Source organism: Salvelinus sp. IW2-2015, linkage group LG19 (genome assembly GCF_002910315.2).
Source record: "Salvelinus sp. IW2-2015 linkage group LG19, ASM291031v2, whole genome shotgun sequence".
Lineage (NCBI taxonomy): Eukaryota > Metazoa > Chordata > Actinopteri > Salmoniformes > Salmonidae > Salvelinus > Salvelinus sp. IW2-2015.
Genome location: NC_036859.1, coordinates 12,874,455 through 12,886,605, shown reverse-complemented (window position 1 = coordinate 12,886,605; position 12,151 = coordinate 12,874,455). Strand labels below are relative to the sequence as shown.

At 40.1% G+C, this 12,151-nt stretch overlaps 1 protein-coding gene across 1 annotated transcript in view; it reads right to left on the bottom strand.

Annotated features, from left to right (window-relative positions):
- Window positions 1–11,726, bottom strand: part of LOC111979496 (protein Wnt-3a) — a 33,104-nt gene extending 21,378 nt beyond the window's left edge. The window contains exon 1 of the mRNA XM_024010082.3: window positions 11,271–11,726. Within this exon, the coding sequence (XP_023865850.1) occupies window positions 11,271–11,365 (95 nt within the window). The 5' untranslated portion in view covers window positions 11,366–11,726. The remainder of the gene's footprint in view (window positions 1–11,270) is intronic.
- Window positions 11,727–12,151: the final 425 nt, after the last annotated feature.

Below are 12,151 nucleotides of genomic sequence, written 5' to 3'. Positions count from 1 at the left end.
TTATTTTTACCAATAGGTGTCCTTCTTTGCGAGGCATTGGAAAACCTCCCTGGTCTTTGTGGTTGAATCTGTGTTTGAAATTCACTGCTCGACTTAGGGCCTTTACAGATAATTGTATGTGTGTGGTACAGAGATGAGGTAGTCATTCAAAAATCATGTTAAACACTATTATTGCACACAGAGTGAGTCCATGCAACTTATTATGTGACTTGTTAAGCACATTTTTCTCCTGAACTTATTTACGCTTGTCATAACAATGGGGTTGAATACTTATTGACTCAAGACATTTCTGCTGTTCATTTTTAATTAATTTGTAAAAATGTTGAAACATAATTCCACTTTGAGATTATGGGTTATTGTGTTAGGCCAGTGACAAAATCTTAATTTAATACATTTTAAATTCAGGCTGTAACACAATAAAATGTGGAAAAAGTTAAGAGGTGTGAATACTTTCTGAAGGCACTGTATATGACTCTGTTTACACAGGCAACCCAATTCTGATCTTTTTTTTCTTTTGACCAATCAGATAAGTTCTGAAAAATATCTGATGTGAAAAGATCTGATGTGATTGGTCAAAATAAAAAATATAAGCATTGGGCTGCCTGTGTAAAAACAGTCAAATAATCCTACTTACTTTTGAAGCACATCTCCTGTTAAAATACATCACTTTCCCTTTTTTTCTGTGCCACCAAATGTTTGCATATACTGCGAAAGTTGCCAGGTTGTTAGTAGGGCAGCACGATATGGGGAAAAAAGGACTGTGCTGTGATGTCTTACATTAATTGTGTGTCTTTCTAATCGCATAATATCCACAGTTTGTAAGCTAGCTAGTTGGGCTCCTGAGGTGCACAGCGGTCTAAGGCACTGCATCTCAGTGTTAGAGGGGTCACTACAGACACCCTGGTTCGACTCCAGGCTACATCACAACCGGCCATGATTGGGAGTCCCATAGGACAGTACACAATTGGCCCAGCAATAATAATTTATTCTTTACTGACTTGCCTAGTTAAGAGTATTATTATATTGTTGATTGATTGACTATAGCATATGCAATGAAATTGGTCGCACTTTAGAGCCCTGTCTCCGCCCCATGGCAAAATGTGTAGAATTGCAGGAAATTAACTCAAAAACGTAATTTTTTCCCTCTACGCCATCAAGAGGGGGGCCACTAAAATATTTTCCCCGCCAGATAGGGGGTCCCCCAAACAAGATTTCACTGAGGGCCCACTAACGGCTCGGGTTGGCTTTGGTTGAAGGCAGTCTACATGGTGAGAAGATATACTTAATTGTTTGAATCCTGGAAGTTTAACTTCCTAGCCTATTTACAAGGGATGTCTTACCTTGCTTCAAAGTAGCCTAGCCAAAATCCAACCGTAGAAAGATTTAGGGAATTATTGTATAGGCCGTGGCCACTCCGGAAACCTCTTTGTCAAAGATAAGGATCTGGATCATGTTCTGCGCATGTGTTATTATACGCACAATTTTTTTTATACGTAGCTGCTGCTGACACTGCCCCAATCCTTTGACGTTTCTCTCTTTACTCACCCTCTTCTTAACCATGATGACGTAGCCTATGTGTCTGCCTTATCTTTCTTAACAGCTGAAATAAAAACCCCTGTGGCAATTTGAATGAACATTCCAAAAGAGATATAGCCTATTATGAAGGCTACAACCTTCTCTGTCTGTTGCAATGAATATTGCAGTTGCACAAGCAGGAAGCAGTCCCTACACATTGCAAAAACAGTAATTGTTTTGTGTGATGACGTAGGCTATAGTTGCTGCCATATTGTAGCCACTAGCCACAGTTACTGAAAAAAGAACACCATTACTTTGACTGCCTGTCTACCTCCTGCTGAGCGAATGTTTGCAATGATGATGAAAAAAATAACATTACAACACTAATTAGGCGTCACTCCCCACTTGAGTTTTGCATTGGGGTAAAAACGATCTGTGTTTTAGCAACACAACACACAACACACAGGCTCTAAACTGCTATTTAGCTTCTCAATGATCATGGAAGTACAGCACGAGTAGGCTACCTACTGTAGCTGTTCCACCTCTGGGCAGCGAAGGTTCTAGGCAGCCAAGCATGTATCCGGACTGGTAACCAGAGTCTGACAGTGGGCAAGTTTGTTCTGCATGTAGCCTAACTCCCCTCCTGAAAAATAACATGAAATCGTGCTTATGCTTAATAGCCTACTCTTCTACAATAGTTTGAACATGTTGACCATGTCTTTTGTGTACAACATGGAGTTTTGTAGGCTACACCAGACAAAGGCGTACATGGCTGATCAAGGAGGGGGAAGCAGCAGCTACGTAGTCAGCATTGTGAGCTCAGCTACATAAAACAATCTGGAAGGAGGGGGAGACGGTACGGAGTGGGCAGCAGCTAGTAGTAGCATTGTGAGCTCAGCACATAAAACAACTGAAGGAGGGGAGACGGTACGGATGGCCAGCAGCTACGTAGTCAGCATTGTGAGCTTCAGCTACATAAAAACAATCTGGAAAGGAGGGAAGACGGTACGGAGTGGGCAGCAGCTAACGTAGTCAGCATTGTGACGCTCAAGCTACTAAAACAATCTGGAAGGAGGGGGAGACGGTACGGAGTGGGCAGCAGCTACGTAGTCAGCATTGTGAGCTCAGCTACATAAAACAATCTTGGAAGGAGGGGAGACGGTACGGAGTGGGCAGCAGCTACGTAGTCAGCATTGTGAGCTCAGCTACATAAAACAATCTGGAAGGAGGGGGAGACGGTACGGAGTGGGCAGCAGCTACGTAGTCAGCATTGTGAGCTCAGCTACATATAACAATCTGGAAGGAGGGGGAGACGGTACGGAGTGGGCAGCAGCTACGTAGTCAGCATTGTGAGCTCAGCTACATAAAACAATTCGGAAGGAGGGGGAGACGGTACGGAGTGGGCAGCAGCTACGTAGTCAGCATTGTGAGCTCAGCTACAATAAAACAATCTGGAAGGAGGGGGAGGACGGTACGTGGGCAGCAGCTACGTAGTCAGCATTGTGAGCTCAGCTACATAAAACAATCTGGAAGGAGGGGAGACGGTACGAGTGGGCAGCAGCTACGTAGTCAGCATTGTGAGCTCAGCTACATAAAACAATCTGGAAGGAGGGGGAGACGGTACAGAGTGGGCAGCAGCTATGTAAAAAAATTGCGCACATGCGCAGAAATCTCAGTGACTGTAGCTATAGCAAATCGGGATCCCGAAAATCTGGAACCCCACTCTGTATTTTATAAAGACTTCCTGACATGCCATTGAAAGCAACTTTTCTCTCATGTTCTATTGGTTTTCATATCAACGTTTTTTCTTTGTCCAGAGGCCAAAGTCACAATCTTAGTCATATTAGCAACCCATCCTATTTGCATCTTTAGACTTCACCTCTTTCAATGTTTCTAATGGAGATTTTCACCTCTGTCACATGAAACCACTCGTATCAGTTGAGCTTTAGAATGGTGTTTTCCGATAATTGCGTTTTGGTTCAAGGCCATGCAGGGGGCCCCTCAAGGGGGTATAGCGACAGACACAGCTGTACATTGCTTTATAAAATAACCAACACCAGCTCAGACAAATTCCAGGATTTGATGAAAATATATTATATATTATATAATATTTATCCATTTTGCTATGATTTATAGTGTTAAATATTGTTTTTTCTTTATTTCTATTTTTTTGTATCTGTAAGAACAGGGGGCCCCTTACAGGGCCCCTATAGGTGTGTGGGCCCTAGGGCGGTCAGACCCATGGCCCTCACGCTAGCTCTGCTTCTGAGGACGTCCTATACAGGCTGAGTGATTCAGGTCACCTCTATTACTGTTAGGAAGTAGGAGGAGAGGAAGTGGGGAAAGCTTCAACCATATGATTTATGGATTTATTACAGAGGTAGACTATGGAGTACATGGTGTTATTGAGTACTAACAAATACATATTTTACATGCTGTACAACTCCATTTAAGATATATGGAGTTTGTGGTCTTAAGTTGAATGCAAAATGTTTTCATTTATTAGTAAATTGTTCCTCCTTGTAATTCCTAGATCTAACTTCTAATGTGAACTAAATTCCTCTCTGTGTTCCTGTCTCTATAATATAATATGTTGTCTACCAGCCTGGTCTCAGAGCAAAACATATTATATTTTACAAAAATCTGTGCTACTCCATTTAGTATGATATGTTAATGTACATTAGGTTACATTACTTGATCTGTTTAGTATGATATATTATGTTCGATAAGACAGTAGGTTAGAAACAAAAGGACAGTGTTTGGTTAGGGTGGCTGGGTGGGTGTATAACGCAAACTTCTAGCAACCCAAAGGTAGGGTGTTCAAAACCTATCTTAGACAGCGCAAACTTCTAGCAACCCAAAGGTAGGGTTTTAAACCTCATCAAAGACAACGCAAACTTCTAGCAACCCAAAGGTAGGGTGTTCAAACCTCATCAAAGACAACGCAAACTTTTAGCAACCCAAAGGTAGGGTGTTCAAACCTCACCAAAGACAACGCAAACTTCTAGCAACCCAAAGGTAGGGTGTTCAAACCTCATCAAAGACAACGCAAACTTCTAGCAACCAAAGGTAGGGTGTTCAAACCTCATCAAAGACAACGCAAACTTCTAGCAACCCAAAGGTAGGGTGTTCAAACCTCATCGCAGACAGCGCAAACTTCTAGCAACCCAAAGGTTGTGTGTTCGAACCTCATCACAGACAACATTAACATTTTAGCTGATTGTAATGTAACATAACGTAAAGTAACATATCATACTAAATGGAGGGGCACAGATTTTAGTCAAATATAATTCGTTTTGCTCTGAGACCAGGTTAGTATACTGCCAGCAGCACCATACCACCAAGTACATTTCTGGGTATGTGTGAATGTGCTTAGCAATTAAAAGTGATTCTGATTACAAAGGTTATTTCTATTTTCTCATAGGTAAAGAATGAATCATGTGTCTTATACCAGATTCCTGTAATGTTCATTACCACTTGCCACTGAGAAGACAAAAACCTTTCCTCTAGGTGAAACTCAAACAAAACCAAGACGATTGAGGATTCATATAAACCTTGCCTGTGTTGTCTCCATAAACAGTAGCTGCATGTTATCATCAGAAATACACACACAAGAGAAAATAATAGATATCATGTTGATTCTAGTCTCAGTCAGTATAATCTTTCCTCTCTCATTTAACTGAATCCAGACTAGGTTTAATGCATATTTCAGCAAGCCCAAGCAGGGTACCGTAGAATTACCACTTTACTCTTGCAGGCCCTGGGGCTTTGGAGCCGACTTTGACATCAAGAGAGCACGTTTGGGAAAAGAATGTGCGGCAAGCTTTCACCTCCAGGTATTTATCTTTTAAGGTGGGGTGGTGGTGTGTGTGGTGCTGTGTGTGTGTTGTGTGTGTGTGTGTGTGTGTGGGGGGGGGGTGCAGTCAGGCTGAGCCATGACAGGTCGAGGAGTTAGAGAGACATGAACCTGTGTTGGTCGAGACCCACATCCTCAGCCAATCCTCCACCAATCCTCCACCAATCCTCCACCATTGTACATCTAACCATTCTAACTCCAAGCAGCGTTCAGCACCAGCTTCTGCCAACAAACCTCCACAAAGCGACTTTTCATCATAATAATATCTGTCAGTTCTTGGATGATTGACAGTTCTTTGCAAAAGTAAAGACACGTTTAGTGAGAGGAGTTAAAAGGTGCTTATTGTTCAACAGCAAGGTGTTATGTAAAAAATTGGGTTAACCCTTCGGTTGTGTTCGTTTCATGTTAATTAATTCTGTGTTCCCGGTCCAAATAACCGCCCCATTACAGCTGATTATAAATCCATATTATATATATTATCACCTAATGTTGTGTTTAGATCTTTTATCAACTTAAGTTCTTGTAACATTACAGGTTTTTAACTTCTATTTGCTATTTATGGCCTGTAGGCCTCATTGACCTGAGCTCATACAACTCGATTTTGAGTAAAACAAAGCATAATGTATGGATTATTTGACTATAACAAATACTCAGATGAAACATTTGTGCTATTTATCACAGACTACTTTGTGTCAAAGTTTAACAAGGACTCTCTCCTCCTCACCAGTGTCATGATCAAAGATATGATCAAGAGCCTCACATACCAGTATATAATTTGGTCATTGTGCCCAGAATGAATTGTGAGCAGGCCTCAATAAGCTTTATATACCAGAGCTGCAAGAAAAGTTCAATATATTATTGAAACAATGTTGCGATTGTTTGTGAGAATGCCAACAGGTGTGGTTCCGTGGGGAAATATTCTATTGGGAAAGTTCCCATGGGGGTTGCCATGGAAGCCAAGAAGGGGAGTGAGTGTGTGTGTGTGTGTGTGTGTGTGTGTGTGTGTGTGTGTGTGTGGTGTGTGTGTGTGTGTGTGTGTGTGTGTGTGTGTGTGTGTGTGTGTGTGTGTGTGTGTGTGTGTGCTGTGGGTGGTGTGTGCGTACTCAAACACACATGCATGTGGGGGTCTGGGAGAGGAAGTGTGTCAATTTGATGAATGGGCATGTGCCTGAACTCAATTTTATACACTAATTGTAGTCTCACCCATTCATTTCTAATGACCGGTCAATTTTGTCATGGAACCTCATGGAACCTTATGACAATCAGATGAATTGAACTACATTTTTCAGAGAGAAAACTTGTAAATCCATCCAATTCGACCGGAAAACAGCAGAAGGGTTAAGTTACAGTACCATGAAACACAAGCCTATTTTAGCTTCTTATCTCACTCTTTAGTGAGGTATCTAGTTTCCATTAAGCCAGAATGAATCAACACTCAATATAACATAAAGTATGCAGAGTTCAATGGTGACTTCACTTCAGCTTCTTATAGCCTGGTGCTGCAGATTCAGCTGAGCTTTGTTTGTATTGGTAGGGGTGACACAATAAGCCCAGAGAACGCTCAGCGGCGTCTTTGGACTTGCTCGCCTCTATTTTGCTTTCGTCGTTGCACTCTTGCCCAGATTGAATCAGTGCTCTGACCCACCCACCAATAGCAAATCATAAACACACAAGTTGATGACTTTATTTTGGTGCCAGAGGCTGTTTGCTGTGACCAAATGGAAGCCTGCCATCTTCTGTCAGTCATCATGACTGGTTCTGGTGTTTTGATACAATCTTGGCCCCACAAAAAAGAAATTCAAAAGACAGCTCTTTTATGATCGAAAAAGAGAGGGTGAATGACTATGTACTGTGGGTTGTACATAACTCTGTCACTTTGATTCTGGTGGAACTCAGGGAACAACCCTCTCTGTCAGCATTGTATTAGACCAGTGTTTCCCAAACCTCTCCTTGAGTAGCCACAGCTAGTTCTACCTACAGTGCCTCCAGGAAGTATTCACACCCTTTGACATTTTCCACATTTTGTTGTTACAGCCTGAATTTAAAATGGATTAAATTGAGATTTTGTGTCACTGGCCTACACACAATACCCCATAATGTCAAATAATACTCATAATATCGTTTAATATGATTTTTAAATGACTACCTCATCTGTGTACCCCACACATAAAATTAATTATCTGTAAGGTCCCTCAGTCGAGCAGTGATTTTCAAACACAGATCCAACCACAAAGACCAGGGTGATTTTCCAATACCTCGCAAAGGGCACCTATAGAAAAAAGGAGACATCGAACATCCCTTTGAGCATGGTGAAGTTATTAATTACACTTTGGATGATGTATCAGTACACCCAGTCACTACAAAGATACAGGTGTCCTTCCTAACAGTTGCTGGAGAGGAAGGAAACCACTCAGGGATTTCACCATGAGGCCAATGGGACTTTAAAACAGTTACAGAGTTTAATGGCTGTGATAAGAGAAAACTGAGGATGGGATCAACAACATTGTAGTTACTCCACAATACTAACCCCATTCACAGTGAAAAGAAGGAAGCCTGTACAGAATACAAATATTCCAAAACATGCATCCTTTTTGCAACAAGGCATTAAAGTGATACTGCAAAAAATTGGCAAAGCAATTAACTTTTTGTCCTGAATACAAAAGTGTTATGTTTGAGGCAAATCCAATACAACACATTACTGAGTACCACTCTTCATATTTTCAAGCATAATTGTGTCTGCATTATGTTATGGGTATGCTTGTAATCTTTTGAGGATAAAAAATAAACGGAATGGAGATAAGCACATGCAAAATCCTATAGGAAAACCTGGTTCAGTTTGCTTTCGACCAAACACTGGGTGATGAATTAACCTTTCAGCAGGACAATAATCTAAAACACAAGGCCAAATCTAAACTGGTGTTCTTTGCCAAGAAGACCATGAATGTTCCTGAGTGTCTGAGTTACAGTTTTGACTGAAATATACTTGAAAATATATGGCAAGACCTGAAAATGGTTGTCTAGCAATGATCATCAACCAGCTTGAATTTTTTAAATAAGAATAATGGGCAAATGTTGCACAATCCATGTGTGGAAAGCTCTTAGAGACTTACCCAGAAAGACTTATAGCTGTAATCACTGCCAAAGGTGATTCTACAAAGTATTGACTCAGGGGTGTGAATACTTATGCAAATTAGATATTTCTGAATTTCATTTTCAATAAATGTGCAAACATTTCAAAAAATATGTTTACACTTTGTCATTATTGTCTGTAGATGGGTGAAAAAAACTAAAACAATTCCATAAAGTTTTAATTCAGTCTGTAACACAACAAAATATGGAATAAGGCCCAGTGCAATCAAAAACTTGATTTCCTGTGTTTTATAATATATTTCCACACTATGAGGTTGGAATAATACTGTGAAATAGTGAAAATTATGATAATTCCCTTTTAGTGTAAGAGCGGTTTGAAAATACATTTCTGCCTGTATTGGTGGGATTCTGTGTTGGCCTTCCATGGTGACATCACTATGCAGTAAATGAGTTAATAGACCAATAAGAAAGGTAGTTCCAAACCTCTCTGCCAATAACAGCTAATTTTCAGTTTTCCCCTCCCCACTCAGACCACTCCTAGACATTCCTATCAAAATGATTGTTTGAGAAATTGCCCTTTGCTAAAAAGCTATTTTTTGTAGCTTTTTTTGTAGCTTTTTTGTACGGAACTTAATTGTTACCCAGAAATTATTTGATATTGAGATAAAAACGGCTGATCAATGGCTTGATGATTATCACCAGTTGAATCGGGTACTGGTACTGGTATAGATCAAATAGGGGAACGTCTGGGGGATACTCTAAGAGAGGTTGGCGAAAAACAGAAGTAGACCATTAGATTTCTCCCCACAGAATGAACCCATCCTGATTTTGGCCAGGCTTTCCCAGCCCTGGGTCTAAGAGTAGGAGTGCTGATCTAGGACTAGAGAGCCCACCACTGTTTATGATGGATTTCTGTCCAGCTGAGCATGTAATTAGATTCTCATCAGTATTACCACCAGGAGACCTATTAGCTGAAATAAGTGCAGGACACAGCATCTTTAATATTTCATAGGAAAATATTGATTTGTTGAAGGATGCGGTGTGTGATTGGTGAAATGCAAACCTGTAGTAAATTTCTTGGGACTGAGGATCTCAGATCTAGGACTGTAGTCTATTCTGTAGCATCCCCTATCCTCTGGCTCTAATGCCTCTGAGCTGCAGAATCTGATAAATGTCTGCCCTCTCTAGGGAAGATGAGTTGTTCAACAAGAGGGTTCCATAAGCCTTTCTATGAAATCCATCCTAAAGGTGAGTGAATGGAATTCACATTCATCCAATTTTCCATCCTCCAACTGCACCTTTCCATAATTTGTTCTTTCTCAGTTTGATCAGCTGACTCCAACAGTCCACCTAATGCCCAGTTGGCTCAAATCCCACTCTTTTCTTTCATCATTTTTTTTTCAACAGAAATCAATCATTTATCAATTAAAGCTCCTCCAATGGCCTGTCAGTCAATCTACTTAAATTCCAAATGTGGCTTCAATCGTGATAATATTATAACATGCAATAGGCCTACGCAATAACTCGGAAAACAGTTCATATTTTGTCAAGAGATGACAACAGACAGCTCTTATCTTTAAAATAAAACATTCGGTCAACGATGGATTATTTTGAATCAAAAGAAAATTACAGTTGAAAATCTCCCATCCTAATTTCCACAGTCTGGGAATGGGCAATTGGGTTTCATTCATTTTTCAACTGACCCCCAACTCAAGGCTTGAAGGCATCCCTCACTCTCCTTAGGCCTACTGCTTAACACAATAAGATGTCAAAGGGAATTTGACTGTTTGGGAAATGATCAACATCAGTGTCATAAGAAGACCAATAAATGACATTTGATTATTTGTCTATGGAGACCAAATAAAACTGTAGTTAATGAAGCATCGTTGAAAGTGGCTGAATCAGTGGCTGAAGCTCTATCCAAATAATTGTAGTATAGCCTCTATCTCATGGGGTGACACAACTGCATTGCATAACATAACTGATAGGCCAATTTCAATTGAATACTTGGGAAATAATCAATATTCTTAATAGTGAAATCCGTTTATTAAATGTGTGTTTAAAGGATTCATTACATGATATCGAAAAAATCATTGAGATTACTAGGAAATGTACATTTTGCGTATACATTTTCTGATGGAAGTAATAATGGGAAGGAAAGCACGTATTTTGTTGAATTATGATTCCACATTATTCCTCTTATTATTAGATATTAATCTCATTCAAATAATAACATAATTCATTTTGATTCCCCTTTTCCCACTGCCTCTCTCATAAACGAATGTATTCTGCACCTGCCATTAGGCCTATGTCTATCATCGAATATTGAATCAAGTAGAACGGAGCATCACCTCTTTTTAAGTTAATCAAATCATGCTGAAACTAGTTTGCACAAAAATGTTTTACTTTGCATAACCAGTCTGTGTCGGTATTATACCCTTGTTTCCGCACTGTGTGCACTTTGAAATCAATAGTGTCATTGACTCACGTGCATTTTTTTTTCTTTCATACAATTTCACTTGACTAGCTTTGTAACCCATCTTCACGATTCCGTCTCAGCTTGTTAACGTCGATATCAACTGTCCGTTGACAGGGTCAATTAGACCGGTATGATAGGCTACAACTTAATTGCCAGGGTGACCAGCGTTGGAAACCACATGCTGATATTAGCCTATCCTTTCAAAGAAACCAACTGAAAGCAACAATAAATTAACATAACGTACTGTATATTGTTGAAATAACAGGTAGGCATAACAATCCTATGATATTGCAGAATTTAAGTTAAAAGTAGAGTGAAATGTAAACTTACCACCAGATAGGGTAACTTGGTATGGCATGCGTAAGCCCACAAAGAAACAGGAAACATCCAAGGTATATCATCCTTAAAAAGGTTTCGCTAAACATCTTCACCAGATACACGCGCGCTCATACGCGCACACTCGTTTTTCAATGAGAGAAAAAACGAAACAATCTGCGCTGCTTACCAAAATGTCTCACCTTGTCCTAAAACTAGTGATAGGTTAGAGAAACAGTATTTTGCGACTAGTCATGGCAGAACACAGGAGCCAAATATTAAAAGTTAAAACCAGCTTGCTTTTAGGACCCAATCAGCAGGTACTGCCAAAGGGGAAATTCTGGTGATAGCTGTTCGTTCCCCTGCGCGCGCTCTTTGCCTGAGTCAGTTAGGCTGAACGCAAACACAAGAATGAGCCCATTTTAAGAAGATAATGTTTTAGTGCTCATTAAGACGTGGTCGCATTGGCATGCTGTGTGTGATATATAATGTTGTTTAAAGGAGAAGAGGGAGGGTCCGAGGTCTTTTAAATAGACATCGGAACCCCCGTGGATTGGGTAGCTATAACAACCTGTCCGGATTTCACTCCTTGGTTTGAAGCTGCTAAAATGCAGAAATAAATATGTGTGAATTGCTTGAGCCCCGCTATTCAGTTTTCTAATCCTTCATTTGTCCCCTGTATGTCATTATGGATGCATCTACATACACCTGAGAAGTTGTTTTGTAAGTGATGAGCTGAGTACTAAAAACGTGGAACTTTAACTTGCAGATGTAGTTATATCATTACTCCCAAATTAGTACCTCAAAGCATATTTGCATGATCCTTAGAATTTTCCTTCTACTATTATACCCATTCAGATAGCCTATGTTATAGAAAAAATTGATGTAACGAATTT